The sequence below is a fragment of the Sceloporus occidentalis genome, unplaced genomic scaffold (genome assembly GCF_023333645.1).
Source record: "Sceloporus occidentalis isolate IW3139 unplaced genomic scaffold, rSceOcc1.0.p SCAF_2, whole genome shotgun sequence".
Lineage (NCBI taxonomy): Eukaryota > Metazoa > Chordata > Lepidosauria > Squamata > Phrynosomatidae > Sceloporus > Sceloporus occidentalis.
The window spans coordinates 205,787,970-205,813,062 of record NW_028316982.1 but is presented as its reverse complement, the minus strand read 5'-3'; the positions used below and the strand labels follow the sequence as shown (position 1 = coordinate 205,813,062).

The following is a 25,093-nucleotide window of genomic DNA, read 5'->3' as shown; positions in this document are numbered from 1 at the left end:
CAGTGGGTTTCCATGGCTGAGCACGAATTTGAACCCTGGTCTCCTGGTGCCATACTTCCTCAAGCCACTACACTGTACTGGTTGTTAGCGCCCTTTACAATTCTAGTGGTCCATTTTTGCAAGGCCTTAAACAGCTTTCAGCAAAACCCTATATGAAATTGCTTATATAATGTGTTTTACCATCTTCTGCGGATCAGCAGCTGTCAGAGGGTTCTTGTAGGTCTCATCTTTAAGGGCTAAAGGCTCCCAAACATGTTATCAACCTGCCGTAGCAAAGAGACAAGTTGACCCATACTAGCATCAGGAGAAATAGAAAATGAAAATACTATTCACCCAGACACCAGATGAGAACCTGTCTCTTGAGGAAGAGAGTTTTAATCTGGTCAGAAAGTGTCATGATTTCTAAGGCCATCTGAATGGAAATTCAATTTAGTACAAGGGCAGAGGCATAGCATAAACTGTTCTCTTTCTAGTCCCCAAATATCTGCCATGATCTACCAGACCACTTCCTGGATCTTTCACTATCTTCTACCTATTCCATACCCAAGCCTGATGTTTTATCAGATCTGGAAGGGATCAGCTGCCGATTTGATGTAATGTGACTTCAATATTTATCTATTCAGTATTGCATTTTTATCCCTTCTTCTCTCTCTTTTAGTACTTAAGGAAGTTAAAAAATTAATAAATAACTAAAAACAATAGCTGACTGGACTAACATTCTGACAGCAGTGTCCCAAGATAGGAAATTCCTTACAAGTCTGTATTTGCTTGTCCACTGACAGCGTGTTGAACAGAGCCAAAGGTTTCCTGGCAAACTACACATATTATAGCACTAGTTAATACCCCAGACTCCTGAGAGTTCTCTTGACCTGTTTATTACATCTCCTTTCTAGTTCCTAGCCAGCATCACATTACATTCCACTAGGCAGTATCTTTCTTCCTGCCTTTGTCCCCCCTATGATGAGTTTAAATTGAACTTGTCATCACTATACACATAGGTTTTACATTTTTATTGCTATTCACACATCCTTATTCAATGCTGAGGGGCGCCATTTTCCTTGGTCAGAAAACTTCCGACCAGAACATTTTATGCCTCTCAGCACTGAACGGGGATGGCTTGGCACTGGGGGATAGAACAGGACCTTTTGGAGGATGCTTTGGCATGCGATAAAATCCGTTTTTGGCTGGTCGTGCGTGCACACGAGCATCCTCTTCCCATACCTGTAATGGAGGAAAAATGGGTGTGATAAAGTTCTTAGTCTCAAACATACTATAAAAGCCCTTGAGCCAACTACAACTAATTTGCTACACAACCACCTCCTTTCCAGGCTCTATCTTGTACCAACTTCCTGGTTGGGAGGGATATTGATAATTAGACATTCACTGCCTAGTCTGTTCAGATAGAAAGGCCACTCTCGCTTCAGAGTAAACATGTAAGACTCCTTAATAGTTTTTTATCTGAAGTTCATTGAAGTATTTTTCATTGAAGTTATCTTAGTCACCTTAAACATAGCTATTGTCTGAGATACTTTATTTGTCATTTAAATCTCATACTTTATTATCATACATATTGAAATGTAAATCATTTCCCATCATTTGCATTCAACTCTTCTTGTGTTTTTCAATTTACAGCAGGAATTATTATGGTGGCAGGCAGCAACTTCTTCAAATCAGATAAAGAAACCTTGATCAAGATGGTACTTCTCTTTTAAAATGTATTTTAATTAGCAGCACTTGTTAAGATAGCAAGCTTCATTATCTGAATCCATAATGTAGCTAGAAGATAAACATGCATGTAAGTATATTTTCCCATTAGTTCAGGAACCTGGCACCAGAATTTTAAGTATTTCAAACAAGGCTAATTTTAGTGACACTATTAACTTCTCTGAAGTCTCTGCTCTTTTTTTAACCCCTAGATAACTTCAATATATTTAAGAAGATTCAGAAGAACAACTCTCAGAGTAGAATTACCCATTACTTTGACACATACCAAAACCGCCTTTGCTAAAGTATCAAACCCATGCATGGCTATTCCTTGATGTCCTCATGTCAAGGCCTTTTTGTTATTTGTGAGCAGTTCATGGAAATAGGTCCATCCACATACATATGTACATAAGTGTGTGTGTGTATTTAAAACTAGTGCCAGAGTTCCCTTTATTCCTCTTAACTTCCTTCCCCTGTTCCTTGCTTTTTGTGTTGTGTCTGTTAGATTGTAAGCCAGAGGGCAGGCTTTGTTAGTCAAACTGGGTACCTTTTTTCAGCTGAAAACTAAGGTAAAAATATTTTGAATTAACTTAAATGTTTCCTAACCATTCATTTCTCCTGCTGACAAAACATCAACCACCTAATCTAAACTATTCCCAGGGAATTTGCCTGACAAAAGATATCGCCAGAAATGTCTGGAAGACATTTCCAGCAATATTATTCATAGTGATTGCACTCTATTTCCCCTAAAACATTTGCATTGGTATTTCTGCTCTGTAACATCCCAGTAAAGCTACAATTCTTCCATGGTCGATAATTATGGTTTAGTCAGCAGGTAGAACATTCCATGTATAGTATGTATTTGCTGCCATAGCATGAATAAGGTTCAGATGGCTGGATGTATTAAACGCGCTTTTTCAGAGAAATGTAAGAAAATGTAAGTAGCTGATGTTATTGAAAGAAGAAAGTATACAAAGATGTGTTAAAATGATGAATTAATCACAAGCATTGCTAATAAATGTTTGCTATTGATTAGAGTTCTTAGAAATATTCTGGGACTGGCTTTTTCCAAATGTAAATGTACATTTATGCAGTGTATCTCCCACTTTCAGCAACTCTTTGTTGATTGATTGGCCCCAAATTACTGGAAATTAGTTGCATTGTTTTTCTATTATTAATGCACTGCCGAATTTTGAAATGCTGGTTCCTGATTCAATAACATCAACATTCCTTAAAACAGCAGAGCGATGCCAGGAAGAAAAATCTGACTGTGGCAATGTCTCTGTGGATGAAGCAATGCCCATTTTGCAACTTGCAATTACAGAGTCCAGATTTGATTTGATTTTAACTAACTTTATGCCAAAATGTACCAGATACTGTAATCAGATCTGTATTTTCTATGAACTAATCTTCTATATAAATGTTTAGAGGTGAATCCCAGACCTTTCAGATACAACCAGATGAGCTTTGGCAAGCCCCAGAAATTTGTGTAATCTTTGGATAGATGTTGAATCTGGAAAGAATGTATTTGTGGGTTCGTCATCAATAAACAGATGGATATTACTGGATCATTCCTGAATTGCTTGCCTAAGTTCTAGAATAAGCAGTGGGGTGCTCACTTCGGCAGCACATATGCTAAAATTGGAACGATACAGAGAAGATTAGAATAAGCAGTGGAGAAGAACTAATACATATTCTGCACACATTCATGCACCTGGACTTACACATATTGACTCAGATAGAGCTCCTGTATAGAGCTCCCACCCAGATGTTCGCCAGGCTGAAATTTGGTTCAGTTTTAAGGGTATCGTATATATATAGATCAGTTTTGCTAAGCATATCCAGATGTGCCCACAGTTTATTCTTCAAATTTATAAAAAAGCATAACTTTCAAATTGTAATATGAAACAAAAAGTAGTTTACAGTTGATAATTTTAATTTTCTCCCCTGCATAGCCTTGTTCATATGAGCTCAAGAGAAATCTGTAGCAGAATTTAGCTGCATTGCAATGGTATCTCACCATCTTCAACGTGAGCAAGAGAGTGCACTTCTCTGTCTTTGTTCTCTTCAGGTGGAAAAGAACACATCTGAAGAGAAGAGGTTCCAGTTCATGTGGCAGCTACCCATGTAAGCAAAATCCCTGATTTTCTGGTGTTCTTGATTGTGTGGAGAGCTTCCACATGAACTGGGACTGCTCCCCTTCATAGACTACTTTCCACGGGAAACTGACAGTGATTGGGCCGAATGGGTTTAGATAGTCTCTTGTTCACAGAGTGAAGAAAGTGAGGTAATGGCTGAATATGACTTTCATAGAATCAAAGAGTTGGAAGGACCCTAAAAGCCAGGGAGTCCAATCCTATGCAGTGCAGGAATCCACTACTAAATCACCTCACATACTGTAGGTGGTCATCTAATCTCTTTTTTAAAACTTCCAATGAAAAAGAGTCCACCACAGGGTGACCAGATGCCTTAACTACAGGCTATTTTGCTGTTGAAGAGCTGTTATCTTAAGAAAATTCTTCCTAAATGTTTGGCAAAATCTCTTGTCTTGCACTTTGAATCCATTGCTTCAGGTTCTGCCTTTTAGAGGAGTCTCCCAGCTCTTCACACATAACTACATCCCTGGAAATAAATATTTGCACTTATTGATTTCCAGCTCAAAAAAAAAAAAAAAAAAAAAACCAACAGATTTCCTGACAGTCATGAAACTGTGAGGAAGAATAATAGATCAGTAAGAATTTTGCACAATTTTTCTAAGTATTTCAAGAACCTGAAGTGTTGCAAAGGAATTCCCACAAGGTGTGTGTGTGTGGGGGGGGGGGGGGGTTTGAACAAAAAACTCCCTGCAAGTTTCCAGCACAGGAAAGCTGTTTTCTACACAGAAAGCTCTCTCTCTCTCTCTCTCTCTCTCTCTCTCTCTCTCTCTCTCTGTGTGTGTGTGTGTGTGTGTGTGTGTAATTCAAATATAGATGGAATATTGCAGAGGAATATTCATTTTCTCCTGCAGAGGGTGGAAAACTCTGTAATTATTCATTCTTGCATACAAGAAGGAAATAGTTCAGGGTTTATATCTTTAATGGGGAATGGTGATAGCCATGAAAACAGCTTTGCAGGCCTCACTTTACTAGCCCCCAATCTATGCCCTTCCTCAGCAACCGGTGAACCACCAGCTGTACATAGCTCTCATTAGCCAAGCAGCCTGACCCACCAGGGGCTCAATAAATCTTTTTTTCTACTTCCACTTCTCTTTGTCTGAATGCTTGCTCCACTGAGTAAGAAAATATAACAAATACAAGAAGATCTTGAAGAGAAGACAGATATTAGCCCTAACGTAGCATATATTGCCTAAAGGGCCCCACAAGAGTACTAGAAAGGCACAGGAGCTTTGAAAGGTTTTGAATTTATCTGGTTTTGAATTCATTACAAGAACATGTAATGAGTGTTTGATCCTAAAGAAGCAACAGAAGAATAACTTTACAATAACATTGAAAACCCAGCTTTTAAAAAATAAAATAAAATATCCTTGTGATTTACATTAAAGAACCATATTCATTCCGAATCCAGAGAATTTCAGAAGCATAACACCATATATTGCTACTCACAGAGACAACATCTGATAGGCAGGCCAGCATCTTGTGACATGGTTACTAAGCAAATTGGTGGATATGTGGTATTAAATCCCACATGCTTTTGCACGTCCAAACAGCAAGTCCATAGCTGAAAACCTAAATTAATTGTGTTTACTGGATCCAAACAATTATGGTCTCATAGACAAACAGACAGGAAGACAATTACTATTGCCCAACCCATGCACACAACTGATGTTATCAAACATAAGAATGTACACTTAGGGGCTTCATTCTGATGCACTCAGGTTTGTTTAGTCTGTGGCTAGTGGGTGCTGAATATCGGTGTCTTCTAGGTTTCTCGGGACAGGAGCAGAAGCGGCAAAATATGGCCCCTCCAGTGATTAGAAATCCTGAGGTGATCCAGCCTAAATAAAGGGCGGCTCCCAGTTCACGTTTCCGGGCAACCTGGTTTACTGGATTGTAGAAATCCTTGATGATATTGTCAGCAACCAAGGAAACAGGAATCAACACAATGATGCCAGTTAGAAGAAAAATGATTCCAGCAGTCAACAAAATCTTGGTTTTTGTTTGCTCATCATTGCCAGGACATTGCATGCACTTCATGCCAGAGACAGCAATTAGAAAGGCAATAACTGACAATACACAAGCTGTGCACATCAGCCCTCTGGATGCTTCTAAGGCCATTGGAAGGGCCAACATGGACTCATAGAATTTGCACTGATATTTTCGGATGTGGCTGACACACACCATCCAGAGGCCCTCCCAAATTGTCTCAAAGACTATAATGTTGTTTCCTGTGAAAGCCGATACTTTCCATTGCGGCATCAGAGTGACAGTAAATGTTCCAACCATACCAATGCTCACAAGCAGCAGAGCCACTGTTTGCACCACACAACAAGCCATGGAGCTTCTCAGAAAGTTTCATACAAACAAACAAGCAAAACACTTTTCTAAAGATGCCCTTAATCCCTCTTAAAAGACAATATGCTTCTCATAATTTCCTCAGAAAAATGCACTCAGTCAAAAATGATCAGGAATACTTTTCTAGAGTTCTTCATACCCCATCATGGAGGAGAAATTTCTCATAGCTTCTTCATGCAACAAAGAAATTTCAGATTGTCCATCAGTGTTATAGATGGCTGAAGAACAAACAGGAAGAAATCCACTCACACTTAGACAAAAGGAGTTTTTATATATTTGTTATGAGGTGCTATAAGAGGCCAAGGCCTAATGCCTTATAACCAATCATAAGCTATGTAGGGGTGAGTCCACATGTCTCTCATCTGACTTTGTTGCTTTTTTGAATTTTAGTGTTGCTACAATGCTATAATTAAATGATTAGGTTCTAATTTTGAATGGCCAATTACAGTGCTTATACATTTCATGCAACTCTAAATACTGTACCAGTGTCATCATAAGGGGTCAACTAAGCTGGATGTTTTGTCAAGTATGCATGTCACCTAAATTAAACTAGTTACAGTTTGCTGGTGATGAAAATTTAAGGATGCACACAGGGAGGGGTTTAGATGTTTTCTAGCATTGCACAGGACAAGAGAATGTGAATTGTATAGAAAGACACATAGTGCAATTGTAAAAATAGTACAAATGATATTGCGAATGGGTTTTTTTAATGTTCTGCCCAATCAGCTCTCTATATAGATGTGCCCTGATTGTAAGTGGATGTTTAACACATATAAAGAAAATCAGGATAAACAGAACTTGAAGTGTCTCTTCTATGACTAAAAAGAATTCAAGAGCTGATAAAGTACAGCATGAAAACTTATCTTTGAAGAAGCACTGAAGAGGATTTAAACCCTGGCTTAGATGAAGCATTGGCAATGAGAAGCTCAGTCACATAATGAAGATTCTGCACACACTATATATGATAATATCACACTACACAGTTATAGTGTTATAATTCCACTTTTAACTGCTATGGCTGCATCCTGTGGAGTTCTGGGATTTGCAGTTTAGGAAAGGGTGCTTAGAATTCTCATCCAGAGAGGTGTTAGGCCTCACTGAACTACAACCCCCATAAATCCACCAGTAAACTATAGCAATTAAAGTGGCATTCTCTTCCCATTATAGTAGAGTGGAAGTTCCTTCACCAGCCTCCTCTGCATCCTCCTCCCATATTCTTTATAACTGAAGGGATCCATTCAGATTCGTCCTCAGGATAAGCCAAGAAAATTCTGTTGCATGAGGCAAAAGACAAGACGGAACCCACATACAAAAGCTTACAAGACTGACAGTTGAGATGTTGACATCCAACAGCCTATCTGACACAACAGGTTCACTTAAATGGGGCTCAGCACAGACCATGTGACATACTGTTCCATGGTCTGTATCAGAAAGGAACATCTGGCAAGCTCGGGAGAAACAGCTATATAGTCAGCCATCATTACCTCCCAATATCTGCTACCTGAGACATTTGGTACACTCTGCTTAGTGACAGGACCAGCTTTATCTACCCCACAACAGCATGATGATAATCAGGAAATGGTTGGAGCCCCCTACCCCAAAGACCTTTGCTACTGAAAATGACATTTACTATTTTAAACAAGTGAGATGGCAACTACAGTAACATTGGCAAAACACTCAAACAAATCTGACTGAACATGTTCTAGAATCTACTTGATGACCAACTCTGTGGTGATGCAAGCATCAGAAAAGTCTTTTTAATTTGCCACCATTTTATCCATTGCATACAAAATGTCATCCAGCAGAGCTGATCTGAGTCACTGTGGGCTTTCTACACATTGGCCCACAAGTGCAGAATCTAGACCACTCAGTAGCCCACTGTGAACAATTTACTAAGCACTTTGAAAACAAAACTCACTCAGATCTGTTGTGACTTGGATGCTACAATTAATACAAATCCTGTGGTTTTAATCTTGGCCCCTGCATGACCAACGTTAATGGGTAAGTTTTGAACTTGTGCAACCTGAGTATGTGGACAAGATCTTTGGAGAAGTGAAAATCACCACATGTATCTTTGCCCTTCCTGGCTTATCAAAGAGTTCCAGAGAAGGGCTTTCTATATGTAATGAAAGTGTGTATTACCTTGCAAAAAGTGTGCAAAACATGGTCCCCATCTGCCTAAAGGAAGGTGTTGTAAGGCCCTTGGTTTTTTATTTTCTTTTTAAAAGGCCTCCTTGGACTTCACACTACTGGATCATTACTGGCTGTCTCCAATACCCCAATTTTGGGCAAAGTTCTGGAGCATGTGGTGGCCTCCCAGTTCCAGGGGTTTTTGGATGAGACTGATTATCTGGATTCATTTCAGTCCGGCTTCAGGCCTCATTATGGGATGGAGACAACTTTTGTTGCTTTGATGAATGACCTACTCCAGGAACAAGTGTCCCTGTTGTGTCTGCTGGATTTGAGATCATCGACCATGGTATCCTTCTAGGCTGCCTTACTGGGATCAGACTTGGAGCCACTGTTTTGCAGTTGCTCATTTCTTCCTGAAGGGGCAAACTCAGAAAGTGGTGCTGGGGGATTCATGGTTGACTCCTTGCATGTTGGCTCTGTTTGGTCCCTCATGCTAGCATGAAGAAGCTGGGAGAGGCTGCCCAGAGGTTTGGGGTCAGATGTCACCAGTATGCTGATGACACTTAGCTTTATTACTCTTTTCCACCTAATTGCAAGGAAGCCTTTACTCTGCTAAACTAGTTCTAGTATCTGTGATGGACTGGATGAGGGTAAATCAGTTAAAGCTTAATCCAGATAAGATGGTGGTGCTCCTGGTCAGCTGTAAGGTAAAATAGAGATTTAACCTATGTTGAATGGGGTAACACACCTTAAGATGCAGGTCCATAGCTTGGGTGTACTCCTGGATTTAGTTCTGATTCTGAATAGTCAGGTTTCTGTGGTGGCCAGGTGTGCATTTGCACAGTTAAAGCTTGTGGTGCCACATGCCTTGGTTATATCCTGATTGGATTACTGTGATGAGTTCTATGTGGGTCTACCTTTGAAGAGTGTTTAGGAGACTAAAGAGCTGCAGCCAGATTACTAATGGATGCTGATTACAGGGAGCACACAACTCCCTTGTTGCAACAGCTCCACTGGATGCCAGTCTGCTTCCAGGCACAACTCAGAGTGCTGGTTTTAACTTATACAGCTCAGGCACAGGGTATTTGAAGGGTATCTTTCCATATGAGCCTACCCAAGATCTAAGATCTGCAGAAGAGGCTCTTTGTCTTCACAAGCATAGCTGGTGGGAACACAGAAGGCCTTCTCTGAAGCTCCTGCCACACTTTGGAATGTGCTCCCTAGGGAAAGTAGGATGTGCCCTTCTTTGTTTTCCTTCCAGTGACAGGCTAAGACTTTTTTTTTCCAATAAGCTTTTGGAAACTGGTTTTATTTTATTTTATGACATTTACAGTGCTGTAAAATTTCAAATCAATTTAAAAGTAAATTTAATTATGTGGATCATAGAATCATAGAATCGTAGAGTTGGAAGAGACCACAAAGGACATCCATTCCAATCCTCTGCCATCCAAGAACAGATAATATTGATATTTGATACTGTTCTAACCTTGGGGATTTATTTATTTATTTATTTATTTATTTATTTATTTATTGTATTTATAGCCCACATTGCTCCCAAAATAGGCCAAAATAAACCTACAGTTCCTAGGCCTTTTCACAAATATAATCACTGTATGTGATTTAAAAATTGGAGAGGGTCCAAAGGAGGGCCACCAAAATGGTGAAGGGCCTGGAAACCATGCTTTATGAGGAAAGACTTAGAGAGCTAGGTATGTTTGGCCTGGAAAAGAGACAGTTAAGACGGAATATCATAGCCCTGTTTAAGTATTTGAAGGGGTGTCACAGGGAGGATGGAGCAAGCTTGTTTTCTGCTGCTCCAGAGACTAGAGAGATTACCACACTAGGGTAAAAGCGTTCCCCAATGCGTTCTCACGGGCGCGAGCCTGGAGCGTGATGAGAACCAGAACGCTAGTTTACCGCACGGCGGAACGCCACCATCGCTGCCGGGCGTTCCAAATGTGTTCCCAATGTGTTCCAGGGAGGCCATTTCTGGGGACGGTTTTGAAACCGTTCTTTCCTTCTATACTCTTTAAGACATCAATTGGGCAGCAGAGCTCCAGAATTACATAGAAAAATGGGGGGAGAGGACACAAAAAACGCCTAAAGGTATGCTGAATACAGCATAAGGCAGGATTATGGGAGAGATCAGGAAAAGAGTGCAATGGGGGCAACAGGCCCAATTGCACAAATGAGAGAAGTACGATGATGGCTACCTAGAAAGTGGTATGTTCCCATTTTATTTTACTTGCATGACTGCTGTGAGAAGGGGCTGGTGTGGCAAAGCCTTTAGATTCACATGAGGCTTTTCTGGTGACTTTTTCAGAACTTCAGACATATAGCTCCTAGCACTACTAATCAAAACACATGCAGATCACTGTCTTCTTAACAGATGTTTTCTGGGACAACAGCGACAACAACAAAATGGAGCAGATGGAAAATACATGAAGGTTACCAATGGAAGATGTCACACATCCCTTTAAAATTCCATTAATGGAGCAATGCAATTGCATCATAAATATCTCTTCTCAAAACATCCTCCCTCACAGAATCTGCATTATTTTTTTAGTTCCCTTCATCCATTAAAAATGTTCATTAACATTGCATTCTGTGTGACATCACAGCAGAATATCCTGTTGCTAAAGGTAACTCACAGGTGACAGCCAGGTTTTATTCTATCATGCATTTGTAATCTTAATAAAAGCGACAACAACAGCAACAAACATTGTCCTTTAAGCTTCCAAGATCCAACTGATTTAATCTATGTAGCCAAATACAGTATGGATTTCCTTTAAGATAACATCAGGGATATAATTTAAATGTTAGACTCAAACCTTAGAATAAAACACCTAACTAGAGACCATTTATCAACAAGACAATAGCTGGCATCTGGACAGTGACATACACAGGTGTAACTGAACATTTTAGACTGCCTATGTAGTTTTTGTAGTTGTGAAAGATGCAGGCATTCAGCACCTCTACCTGCTACAGCTCCTCTGCTCCATCTACCTGACCACACAATGGCCAGAGGAGAACAGAAGGAAGACAAATGTCAGCCAGCCAGCTTCATTCCTGGAGCTGCCTGCAGGATGAAAAGGCATCCTCTTGGACTTCCCACAGTTCTTCCGGGTTTTTTTTTTTTTTCTGCTAATAATTGTAGGAACAGAGACAGCTGGGATGCCACTGAATGACAGTGGGGACAGTTGCCCAGCCAAAAAAACAGGTAGGTTGAGTGAGTATAGAGGGGGGGAAATTCATGTAGCTACATCTCGTGGAACTTTATAATCCATCAATGCAATGCAGGATCTCAGTCAAAGTAGTACAGGTTGAGTATTCCTTATCTGGGAAATTATTGCACTTAATTTTTTTCCTGATCTGGGCACAAGCTGGGAATGGGCTTGAATGAGTGAAAACGGGTTTATCACACAGCAAAACAGCACCGATGCCACTGGGAGACTACAAGCCATCCCCCAGCCACACACAGCCCGCTGATTTTGAAGTACAGGAGTTTCCATCCTTGCAAAACTGGTGGGATAAGCATGGCTGGGAGATGGCTTGTAGTCTCCTGGTGGCATTGGTGGCCTTTTGCTGTACAATAACACCTGTTTTCACCAGTTCAAGCCCATTCCCAGCCCATGCCCAGATCAGGCAAATAATGAAGTGCGATAATCTCCCTGGAATTCTGAAATCCAAAAAACTCCAAAATCCAACACTTTTTAAGCTAGGTACTGCACTTGCTCAGCTGGGGACAGACACAAGCTTTGTGAAATGGCAGAAAGTGTGGATTTATGCCAAAAACTATGCTTGGATTACCACTATTTCACAGATCCTCCAGCCTCATCATGTATATGCAACTATGAGTATTCCAAAATCTGAAAAAAATCTAAAATATAGAACATTTCTGGTCCCAAGCATTTCAGATAAGAAATACTCATTCTGTATATAAATATAAAGTCAGCCTAAATAAGTATGTGTGTTTGTATACACAAACACACACCCCATTATGGATTCTAAACCTCACAGGTCTATGAAGAAGTTCAAGATCTTTTGAATGCTATTAAAGACAGCAATCACAAGATAAGAAAATATGTGACACTACAGTAACATTGCCATGAAAAAAGTGGCACAGAAATTTCTTGTTTCTCAGTAGGCACAGAACACAACATGCATTCCTGGAGAATCTTTCCTGTTCTCTATAAAGCAGAATATTTAGCCACTCTGCGAAGGATGATTGAGTTCCATATACCCTCCTAGTGTCCCAGTCTGGCAGGGATGGTCCTGGCTAATCCTCTGCCATTCCTCTTTCTCAACTGCATTTAAAATGTCCTAGTTTCTCTCTTTCTCCTATTTTCCTCCTTTGTCCCCACTTATTTCAATTGCTGCAGAGTCAGGGGCTGAACAGACTGCCCTTAAGGGGTGCCCTAATCTGGCCAAACAGGATAACTCTTTAGAACAAACAGACCTATGCCCTCTTTCTTCTCTTTCATTAATTGGCACAGGAGTTCCACTGAATCACCAACTGCTCCACTGAGCTGCCAACTAACAATATCGAGGATACATTTTCTATTCATATGAATCAGTGTACCCATGTTTCAATTCTGAAAGGTGGCATGTTCCCACTTGATGTTATGCAATTGGAATTTAGAGCTGGCCCTATTATGAGCCAGCTCATAGTAGCAGTTTGAGCATTGGACTATGACAGGAGAGCAGAGTCTGAATCCCGGCTTGACCATGGAAACCCACTGGGTTTCCTTGGACAAGTCACACTGTCTCAGCTCTCAGAAAAACGTGCCAAGAAAAACCCTGTGATAGATTCATCTTAGGGTCACCATAAGTCAGAAACAACTTGAAGGCACACAAAAACAACCATCTCAGATAATACACTGTAACATCAAATTAGTAGGTATCCATTTTGGTGTTACCATATTTTCCTCTGGGAATGAGAATTTAACAATTATTAATTTTGGGGCCCATGTGCAAAAAATAATTTGGTCACTTTGTGGTACCAAAAACTTTTCATGGTCCTAACAATGGATGGCTGAGAAAATTGCTGCTCTGTCTGAAACAATCAGAATATCCTGAGCCAGCTTTACTACAGGATAGTCTTTTGCCTAACTCATGCATGCCATGTATGGTAGAGTTGTCATTAGAAAATGCAAATAGGTGTAGGTTGTTTCACATGACAAGCGGTTTGTATGGCACTTCCCCGTGTCCCCATCCTAGTGTTAACAAATGTTGTGATGCAAGCAATATATAATTCTAAAAGTACTTTCCAGCTTCAGCGGAGCTAAATACTAGAACGCCTACCAATGTTAACACAACTGGATTGCACATTAACCACACATACTGAAACAATTTGATTGCTAAAAGCAGTCAGACAAGTATAAAAACATATTATTAGTTTCTCACCATAGCACACACAACATTCTACTACAGTTAATATAGGACAATATTACCTGCATTTATGCAATAGGATACAAAAACAGAGATTACTTTGAACTTATAGTGGGGAAAATGGCTCCATCTACTTCTTCTCCTGTTAGAAATAGATAACCTCTCTATAAAATGATACAAGCCATATTTTCAAGGCAGGATTATTAGTTTCAATATTTTGCAGCTGAATGAAAATACAATTTTCAACAGATTTCTACTTTGATTAAACCAGAATCACATTAGTTAACTTTTATTTATGAACCTAAGTATTCCTTTTACTATTATAATATATATGCATTTAATAGTGCTTTATCATTCTCAAGTTTTCACAAGGACAATTCTAAATGTGCCTACTCAAAAGTAAATCCTATTAAACTTGGGGGTGGCTCCCTCATAAATATGTATGGATTTGTAGTCTCCTGCTGTAATATTATGTCCCACTGAACAGTGCTAGGCTCTAGGGATGCCAGACTGAAAACGAGAGAAAGTGCCTGTATCTTCAATGGTTGTGTAGAAAAGGGAATTCCAGCAGGCGTTGTTTGTTACCTGGTTGCATGACATGCAATTTCTACTTCTAGACAACCATTAAAGCTGCAGAAACCATCTTTAGTTTTAACTCTGGCAACCCTATATAGGCTGAGGATGAAGTAGAATATAAAAGAATGTTATAAATCAATCTCCACACTTACATTTGCCAGCTCAACTTCCATTATTCCTTCATCCCTAGATAGGGTAGACTGGTTGCTGCTCATAATTTAGAGTAGATGTCAGGGCTATGTGGGCATTTATTCTGGGATTTAGCCAGGTTCTGTGGAAATGAAGAAACACACACACACACACACACTGCTGTAGGTGGCTTTTGCTCCTTGGGCATTGATCCTATAGTAAAATGCACACTGCTTTTGCATTGTGCAAGTAGAAGGAACATTTCGTGGATTGAGTCCTTCCTCCTGAAGGCCCTCTCTTCTTCCAATCAGAACATTGTTGTACTTCTAATACGGCTCTCTGCTTGGAAGAGTCAGGCCAGGGTGTCATCAAATCCTTGCCTTTCTTCAGTGCTTGTAAGAATGCCCTCTATCATTAAAGATGGGGAACCTTGAAAGGTTCAGTCCTCATGTTTGTGCAAAAACAATAGGATGAGTCCAATTGTTTTTGTACAAACATGAGGGCTGAACCCAGGATCTGTCATGCAGTCTTTATAAATGCAGCATAGCAGCTGTTAGATGGAGGCTGCTTAAAATAGACTTGTCAACAGCTGTGCCAAAGAGGTGCTGGTCATTCACATAGGATCAGAAAATTAGGTCACCTATATATCATTCTAAAGATATTTTAGCCACTACAGATCTAAGATCATCAGTGGAAAAAGCAGCTCTGCAGGTGTATGCTGTAAAGTGGGCAAACATTTAGATCAGACTCAAATAGGCTAGAACTGGGGTACATTGGTTCTCAAATACAGATTGTTTAAATTAGGGGTCATGAGCAACATATAATCTTTGCACCCCATTTTTACAACCTCCATGGCAACCTCCTACCCTCTAGACACAGATTTCTTTTTTCCCCTGAATCCAGGGGAGGCCCCCATTTCTCCTTCTACAAAGTGATGAAAGCTGGTTGTTGCACATATATCTATGTCAATTGCCCATGGGCCTTAAGGAGCTGCAGGGACAGTCTGCAGCCACAACCACATGCCACAGCCTGATTTGGCCTTTTTGCGCCCTGGAAAGGGTGCTGTAGCCACCAGTGCCATGGCTTTATGGTGCTTCTTTGGCACTGCATCATCTAGACGCAGCACCATAGGAGTGCCACAATGCCATGCAAGGTGTGGTGTGACGCGCAGCATCATGCCAGCCTGGGGGCAGAGTCGGGGCATGCGTCATGTCAACACCAAGTCCCAACTCCACCCCCAGGTCAGTCAAACATGCTGGCCTGCACAACACCTAACTCTATTGATGTTGCCTGGGCATGGCAGATTCCACTGCTTCTCAAATCCAAGACCAATTTTGCAAAGGCTTGACTAAAAATAAAATAAGGCAAGTTCAGTACTAACTAAAGGATGCACTGGTTCTAAGGGGTTAGCATTCAGTACACGTCTCCTCTGCTAGCTGAAATATCAAATCTACATATGGAGCAATCTACCAGCAGAAATGCTCTGCAACCCAAGATCTTCTCGCAGAAGATCCAAAGAGGAAAGGGCAGGTGAAGAACTAAATCATGCCAGATTGAAAGCTCCCACATTCCACAGAGAAAACCATAATGTTAAGCCATGACAACAGTAATCCTCAGTATCTATCTATCTATCTATCTATCTATCTATCTATCTGTTACCATAGTTTGTTTTATGTATTTATTAATAAATATCAGTAGTGTGTGAGGAAGACAAAGGCAAACCCCTTCTGAACAAATCTTGCCAAAGAAAACCCTGTGACAGGATCACTATAGGGTCACCATAAGTTGGAAATACTTGAAAGTACACAGCAACAGCAACAATAATAACAACCGCAACAAACTAACAGGGGTTTGGATTCAGCACAGTCTCAGCTAGCGCACTGTCAGCACAACTTTGACAGTTAGTATTATACTCTAAGTCTTTTTAAAAAGAAAAACAATACCAGGCTATTCCAGCATTTCCTTCAACAATATTCCAACCATTTTAAAATAATTTTCTTGCTTCTCAGAAACCATTGTTCACAAAAGGAACATTTCCCTATTTCCCTCAACCACCTCTCTAACACTCAAGTTCACATCTCGTGAATTGTAAAGCTTTTTCCAAAAGAGCTCATGGATTTTCAGCAAGCTTATCTTCCCCAAAGCAAGGGTCCCCGACTTTTTCATTTCATATATCTGTGCAGCAGATTTGAGGGTAGCACTACTGTAGTAGTTAGTGAGAAAATCAATTTGAACATTTTACTTCCATATGCAGCTTGAGCTAAAAGAAATTGCTTGTCAGCTAATGTAGCAAACTATCAATCCATGGACTGGTCTGGCCTCTAAACTAAAGTAGACCTGAAGCTAAGTGTGTGAATCCATATTAATATATATATTCTGTTGTTTTGTGATTAGCAAGATCCTATTTGCCAGCTGGGTAGTGTAATAGTATGCCAGCATAACTATGGGGACCAGAGTTCAATTCTCAGCTCAGCTACAAAACCCACTGGGTGACCTTGGGTAAGTCACACTCTCTCAGCTTCAGGGGAAGGCAATGGCAAGCCTCTCTGAACAAATCTGGCCAAGAAAACCCCATAATAGGGTTGCTTAGTTTAGGGTCTCCATAAGCTGGAAATGATTGAAAACAAACAAACAACAAATAAAAATGGTGGAGTTACACAATCAGTCCTGCAATAGAAGGCCCAGCTGTCAATCAGTCAATCTACTTCCCATCATGGCAAAAGTCCACACGTACAGAAACTCTTAAACAAAGCTGCAGAACTCTGAATAGGCTATCACCCCTGTGCAACATCAGGGGTGTAGCTATAGAGGATACTGAGTCAGTTAACAGGCTAAACATATTGTTGCTGGAAAATCATCAGTGGATTCTTTCTAAAGTATGTTTCTGGAAAAGAAGAAGCCATGGAACCAGAGGTGGAGTTGAGTGGAAATTCAGGATAAGAATATGTTGCATTAGAGGTGGAAGAATGACATGAAACAGGGATGCCTGGCTGAATAACAAAAGTATGTTAGGCGCGTTACAGACCGCCCATTTGGGGCAGCCTGTAACTGGCCCTTTCCACAATGGCAGCCTCCGAGGCCCTGATCTGCCACTTTCCAGGCTGCGGGGAAGCTGCAAAAGGCCGCTTCCCCGTGGCCTGGAAAGGGGTGTCCTGTGGCGGGTAAAGGCTGCGCCCAGCGACGCAAAGCTGGAAGGAGCTCCGAAATGGAGCTCCTTCCGGGGCTGCAGAAAGGGCGCCCTAGGTGTCCTCACACGGCCCCACTACATCACAACCGCGCCACCCCGTTTAGAGGCGTCGCGGTCATGACGTAGTCATGGCGGCGCCCGTGTGCATAGGGCGCCGCCATTTTGTACGGACTCGGTCCGTACTAGGGTTAGGGGCATCAAGAAGTGACACCCCTTCCTAACCCTAGTACGGACCCAGTCCGTACTTTTATGCCCGTTTGTAACGGGCCTTAGAGACAAGATGCTAGGTGTACTCTATTATATCAGACAAATGTAATAAAATATGGAGTTAACCTTTAAAAACTGCAAGCAGTGTTAGTAACCACTATAAGAAGAATGGGTTGCATTCTCCAGTGGCTTGTCAAGTCAGCCAGGATAAAATGCTGTGTGCATGTGCACACACATAAATACACAGACACACCCAGTTAGAAAAACACAATAATACAAAAACTAAGTGCAAATACAAGCTGCCCTGTACATTGGCAATCTTTGTAGAGGAAGGGCAAGATATAAATTAAATAAATAAATATTCCACTGTCAGTCAGCAACATGCCAGCAAACCACAGCTTCCTCGCTTCATTTGATATCCCAGTCTGCCTGTTTCTTGCAATCACACAATTTGTTATAATCCAGTTATTGCACTTTGAATGAGTGTATCGTGTGAGTGAACTAGAAAGTCACACTAAACACACTACACATGCAGTTTTAAATATTTTTATTAAAAGAGTTTTAAAAATCCTAAACACCTAAGTATGTATGTTGGAAAAGAAATCAATGGCAGAATTTAGTTCAGCTGAACACAAAGGGTATAAAGTTGCATGTCATTTCATTATTGGTAGAAAGTTAATATTTTTTGACAACAAGGAAGCATTTTTTGAGAAATGTGAAATGGGTATTTTAAAATATACTGAGGGTTTTTTTAAAAAAAAAATCTAAAATGTCACTCTTAAATACACACTAAATACCACTTTGACAAAGAATGTTACAAATTTTTAAAAAGTATTTAAAGATTTAGAGTAGGTTCATTATGGAAGACACTTATGTTTCTGTCACCATATGTTCTATGCTGTACCTTTCCTGGTGTGCAAATTCTACTTGTTCATTTTGAACTTGCTTATTTTCTAAAAATAAAACCTACCTTGTGAGTATAATACAGTTACATATGTTCTATGAAAAAGTTGTCTCTTTAGCTTTTCCCCTTTCACAATTTGTAACAATCCTATGCTATACATTATATACTACAGCAGTATTTAGAATATACTGGAGTTCCTAAATTTTAGAATTTTAGTTGTAACATCCTCTTCCTCCCTCCCAAACTACTTCACATCATTACAATCACATGTATGTCTTAATAGATGCTGATTAAAAGAAAACAATGTCAATATTGAGATAGGATTAAGCTGCAATTTGTCGTTTTGCGCTGAAATATTTGAAAACACTGTCTGCAATTGTAGCAATTGCTTGGTCTTAAGAGTTCACAGGGTTTCACTCCAGAGTATCCAGCATGTCGTCCTAGCAAAGTCTCTTGTCAAATGTTTAAGTTACCAAGTCATTTTTCAGAAAGAGGAAGGAATGAAGAGACAGCTAAACATACTGACTTTTAGAATATGAACTCTCAGCTCTTCTCTGGGTGTGATGGCTGTGATAGGTGGTACGCTGTGAAGGTACAGAGTATCGATAGCTTCTGGTTTTTTCACCGCAATGGCAGAAACAGCAAAGTATGGCCCCTCCAGCAACGAGACAGAAGGCCGACACCCAGCCTATGTAAAGGGCTTCCCCAAGCTCTCGTTTCTCAGCCACCGTGACAAGTGGATTGTAGAAATCTCGGATTATGTTATGGGCAACAAAGCATACTGGGATAAGCACAATGATGCCCGACAGGATGAATGCAATGCCACCAGCCAGCAAAATATAGCCCTTTACACGGTCATCATTTCCTGTGCACTGTGTGCACTTCATGCCAAGAACGGCTACTGCAAAAGCAAGAAATGCTAGAGCTGAGGCTGCACACATCAGACCTCTGGAAGCTTGAAGGTCAGGGGTCAGAGCCAAGAGGGAGTCGTAGACCTTGCACTGCATCCTGATGGAAGCTTGCCTTATGCAGTTCATCCAGAGGCCTTCCCAGATGGTTTCAAAAACCACAACATTATTTTCAATGAAAGCAGTCACACGCCACTGAGGCATCCCAGTGATGGCAAAAGTCCCAATTGAGCCAATGCCTCCAAGGAGCAGTCCAGCAATCTGTAGAGCAGCAGCAGCCATCTCGTCCTTTCAGCCAAACCACTCTGAAAAAGAGCTCTTCAAACCGAGGTGTTTAGGTGGGTTTTGTTTTGCTTTGGTGGACTTAGCTTATCTACAGAAGAGAAGTCTTTCCTAACCATCTCACAGTCAGCTACGTCTACAAACTCTGCTAATTCAAACCAGTTTGAATCAGATACACACTGGCTAGCTCTTGGCTATTCTTTCACTGTCTTGAGCGTCCCACTGCCCCCATTGATTGAAAAGGATAAAGTTATCTATCAGGTTTAACAGCTTTCAAAACCAATGAAATTTTTGACATAACAGGGTTTGCAGCAACAAAAATCTTCCCAGGACACACCTGTGCCCGTGAGGAAAATTACTTGTCCTTTAGCTGTCTTTGCTTGGTGAAATGCTAGATTATTATGTTAGCTTTCTGAAATAGGAGCAGGGTGGCTGTAATATAGAAGGCATCACAGAAAACGCAACTCATAAACAAACATATAGTTGTCCTCTAAATCAGTGGTTCCCAACCTGTGGGTCGAGAGCCCTTTGGGGATCGAATGTCCCTTTCATGGGGATCGCCTAAGACCACTGGAAAACATCTATTTAATTACAGTTATGAAGTAGCAATGAAAATAATTTCATGGGTTTCGGTCACCACAACATGAGGAACTCTATTAAAGGGTCGCAGCATTAGGAAGGTTGGGAACCACTGCTCTAAATGAAGAGAAAAAGAGAAAACCAAGAGGAGATGAGACATATTAAGAACCTGTAACTTTATTCATCAGTCAGGTGTCTTTATTTAGGAGTTTATCGCATGAACAAAAAAACATGACTACATCCCAACAGGATGCAGCAGGGTTGCGGGATGCAGGCGGGAATTATCACATGTAATTCACCACCAATTCTGCCGGATGAGTGCTTACTGGCTGCATCCTGAGTCCCAGGCACAAAAAAGCTCCAGCTTTGAAAAGCAGCCTTGAAAGTGCACCTGGGACCCGGATTGCAGTGAAAGAGAGACCTCCAATTCTCCCTGTTATCAATAGCCCTGCTCAGGTCATGCATACTCAGGACAGTGGCTTCCTTGCATAGCAGGGTAGCTATATACAAACATTCCAGTTTGTAAATATCTGAACAAGCTAACTGAACTGAATGGGACTAGTCAGCTATGTTTCATTAAAAATATATTTAGAATTCTTACCAAACAACAAATTCCAGAATTCCATAGAATGAAGGACAGTGGGCCCTTGGTATCTAATGGAGTTTGGTTCCAGGACACCCCATGGATATCTAAATCTGTGGATGCTCAAATCCCCATTATATACAATGGCATAGTAAAATGCTGTCCCCTGTGTAAAATGGTCATATCAAAGTTTACTTTTGGGAATTTGTATATTTTAAAAATATTTTCAAGCCATGGATAGCTGAATCCATACATAAGGGATCCATGAATAAGGAGAGGTATCAAAGTACACTAATTCTGAGGTATGAAAGAGACTATGGCGGGTTACAGACCGTCATTTAGTACGTAATGAATACGTACTAGGGTTAGGAAGAGGCGGTGCTTCCGCACCCCCCTAACCCTAGTACGTATTCTGTACATACAATATGGCGGAGGCCGTTCCACACGGCCGCCGCCATATTTACGTATCGGACGCTGTGCGTCTGCACGTGTCGCGGCGTCTATGACGTCGCGAGTCCGCCCCTGGCACCTCGCGACATCATAGAGGCGCCGCTTAAAGAAGCTCCATTTTGGAGCTTCTTTTTTGCTTCGTAACAGAGCCACGCGGTTTGGCTGCAGCGGCTCCCTTATGGAGCAAACAGCGGTTGCGGCAAATCGCCGCAAAGCGGCGGTTTATAACCTGCCAATTGTACAATCAGCCTTCCATATCCATGGATTCTTTATTCGTGGATTCAAGCATCCACAGCTTGAAAATATTTAAGAAGTATTTAAATTCTAAAAAGCAAACATTAATTTTGGTATTTTACACAAGGACACCATTTTATTATGCCATTGTATTTAATGGGACTTGAACATCCATGGATTTTGGGACCCACAGGGGGTCCTGGAACCAAACCACACTGGAGACAAAGGACACACTGTAGTTGGTGCTGAAATAAATAAAAACAAAATAACCTTTCTAAGTATGACTTACAGCAGAGTTGGGAAGCCTATAGCCCATTGGTCAAAACTGAGCCAGCAGGCTGACCTATGGTCTTTCAGACAAGGATGCTCTCCTAAGCCTTGCCCCCTTGAAAAGAGAGGGAGGAAACAAATGAGTTGTGGCCGCAAGGCTAGGAGCCGGTTGGTCCACCCAATCCATTTCATCTATTTCAGGGAAAGTGAGGGAGGAGGAAAGCTGGCCACATCCTCAGCTGCCATTTCTCTGTCTTCCTCACATTAAGGCGGGGGAAGGAGTATGTATTTTAACCCATATATCCCCAACTGAGGCATTGTCTGCAGAAATTCTGGGTTGCACTTCAACTGAGGACCTGATGGTATGGTGGGGTGGGGTGGGGTGGGATCTCATCCAGCTTGTACAGGAAGAAATGGAAATCACCCTTCCATTCCCAAAATATTCATCAGCCTGATCTACTGTAATTACTGTATCCAAATAGCAGACGGCTCCTGTGCCTTTAATGGTTGTATAAGGCCCTGTCTGCATGGGCCAAGATACTTCAGGCCCATGACCAGCTGCCCCAATCTCTGCTTCCTGCAGCCCTACATTCACATTCTGCAATGTCTGTCTGGAAGGGCATCCTGCCAAGCCACCTGGCATGTCCATGGCTACTGCAGGTCACTTGCTAGAAATGAGTGAGCCACAGTGGTAGCAGACATGCCAGGCGGCTCAGAGGGATGCCTGTGCAGACAGCTATTGTGACGCAGAAATGGAGGGCATATTTTTAAAATGTGATTGAAGGCTGTTACCTCCCCAGTACTGGTGTGGAATGTGCTGGACATTGTCCAGACTTCTTGCACCAGAACTAGGTTTTGCAATGTGCATTATCCAAACAAGACAATGCCAGAACAAGGAGGGAGCATTTTTGCCCCATGCAGGCAAGGCCTAAGAGAAGGAATTTCAGCAGGTGTTTCTTGTAACACGACCAGGTAACCAAGTAACATTTGTTGAAATTCTCTGCTCCACACAACCATTAACAGTACTGCAGTTATCACCAGTTTTGGCAACCCTAGAAGCCAAGATCCCTGTAATTTAGGCACCAGAATTTTTATTTCCCTTGCACCTTGAGACTCCTGGTTAGAAGGGGAAACTGCACGAAATTCAGGATGGGATTCTAATACCACAAATGAGAAACCAACTGCTCCAGTAACTGTGGAAATGCAGATATCAGATTCTGAGTCAGTGCTGCCAGTGTAGTCCATAGTCTGTTGCTTGCACTGCCTCAGATGATGGGCAATAATTTGCTAAGGGAAGTTCCTCAGTCTATCCCTCTATACCACCCACCTACTTACCTGCTGACCATATTCCTCCAGATACTATCTGCTTTTTCATAGATGTGGGGCAGAATTGGAAGAGGCCACAGAGGCAGAACAAGTTCTTCTTGAAAGAAAGAATTGAAAAATGTGTTCAGGTTTGGAATAGGACAGTGAGTGCCAGACATACCATTAGTAATTAATCCACTGGATTAATTTGTAGTGAAATCCATATTCATCTCATTATCAAATCAATAAATACGTAAGTGGGGAAGAATTGCAACTTGGACTTTTGCCCATTCCTACCTTCTGGCTAAAATTAATTTTCCAATTCCTGTAACTTCTCACCTAGTAACCCATCCAAACCTTTTTCTAAGTCTTAAGTAAAGGAAGGCACTCATATTTAATCCTGCTCAAACATAAAGGCAGATTCACTCTTCTTATTCCAAATTTATAAGAGCTTTGTAAAATAATAACTTGGCTAAAATATATCTGCTTCGTCAATTACTTGTTTACATTGAATAAAATAAAACGTCTGCCATGTAAAAAAAAACACCTTGATACATGCATTGTTTTTGTTAAAATATATATTAAAGTGGGACCCCACATTACTCTAGCAACATTATATTGAGGTATTGCACATTTCTGGATAGATTCCAACTAAAGAAAATCCAGTGTGTGAAAAGACCTATGTAACTGTTTGGTATTTGTTATTGCTGTATACCTTCAAATTATTTCTGATTTATGGCAAACCTTAGGGAACCCTATTGCAAGGTTTTCTTGGCAAGATTAACAGGAGGTTTGCTCTTGTTTTCCTCTGAGGCTGAGCAAAGCAAGACTTGCCCAAGGTCACTCATTAGGTTTCCATGGTTGAGTGAGGATTCATATGCTTGTCTTCAGGAATCCTAATCAACACTCAACTACCCCACACTGGCTCACTGTTTCTTATACATCTCCATACATCTGGAAAATATCCAAGTGGTAAGGGTAAATCTTTATGTCTCGTTTTCTTTGGAAGAACTTCTCAACTCACACTCAAGCCAGCAGGATTTATAGTTCCTTCTTCAGTATACCACATTTCAAGTCAGTCCTTACTGTTATGATACAAAGTAGTCATTCAGCTCTACCTACTGGTTTTGTTTTGTTTTTCCATTTGAGAAAGCTCTTATTTAAATGCTAACATGCAATGTAACCAACATATTTTTATTCTAAAATGCCTTTTTTTTTGAACACATGAAAAATATATATATGGAAGAGAAGGGAAGGGGGGAGGGGAGGTACCTTTCTTCTGCATGTAACTGCAATGTGTTGTTTTTCAAGTTTTGCAGGAATTAGTCTCTGTTATAGAGCTATCCCAAGAAACAATGTTCTACTGCAAACATACAGTTCTTCAAAATAGATTCATGATCTCACCATTACTCTGGGCTTTAGATACACCACATAGTGATGCCACACACACACACACAGAGATGAACCAGCACCCTGATTTAAACATGTCCTTGGAAAAGTTATTTTCTGAAAACCCAGCTGACAACCCCCAGCAGTTCTGATGGCTAGGAAATTCTGAGAGTTATAGGGGAGCACAATGTCCTGGCTAGCAGGTCTTAGAGGATGCCTTCATTGTTGTGTGTCCATCTATCAGAACATAGCCACACACGTCTTGGTCACTTTCTGATACTCCCCTTGCCATGTCATAGGGGGCAGGAGAACACTGAGTCCACTAAACAAGAAGGTAGTAAATCCCTCTTG

At 41.0% G+C, this 25,093-nt stretch overlaps 2 protein-coding genes and 1 pseudogene across 2 annotated transcripts; 1 reads left to right on the top strand and 2 right to left on the bottom strand.

Moving 5' to 3' along the window:
* Positions 1-3,315: 3,315 nt before the first annotated feature.
* On the top strand, positions 3,316-3,372 carry LOC149319640 (U6 spliceosomal RNA; annotated as a pseudogene).
* A 2,159-nt stretch (positions 3,373-5,531) lies between these two features.
* Positions 5,532-6,197, bottom strand: LOC149319639 (claudin-8-like). Its single transcript, XM_089508125.1, has one exon. It carries the CDS (start codon positions 6,195-6,197, stop codon positions 5,532-5,534), a length of 666 nt encoding a protein of 221 aa, XP_089364251.1.
* Positions 6,198-19,254: 13,057 nt separating this feature from the next.
* Positions 19,255-19,932, bottom strand: LOC149319638 (claudin-8-like). The gene has a single exon (XM_089508124.1). The coding sequence runs from the start codon at positions 19,930-19,932 to the stop codon at positions 19,255-19,257; it is 678 nt and encodes a 225-aa protein (XP_089364250.1).
* Positions 19,933-25,093: the final 5,161 nt, after the last annotated feature.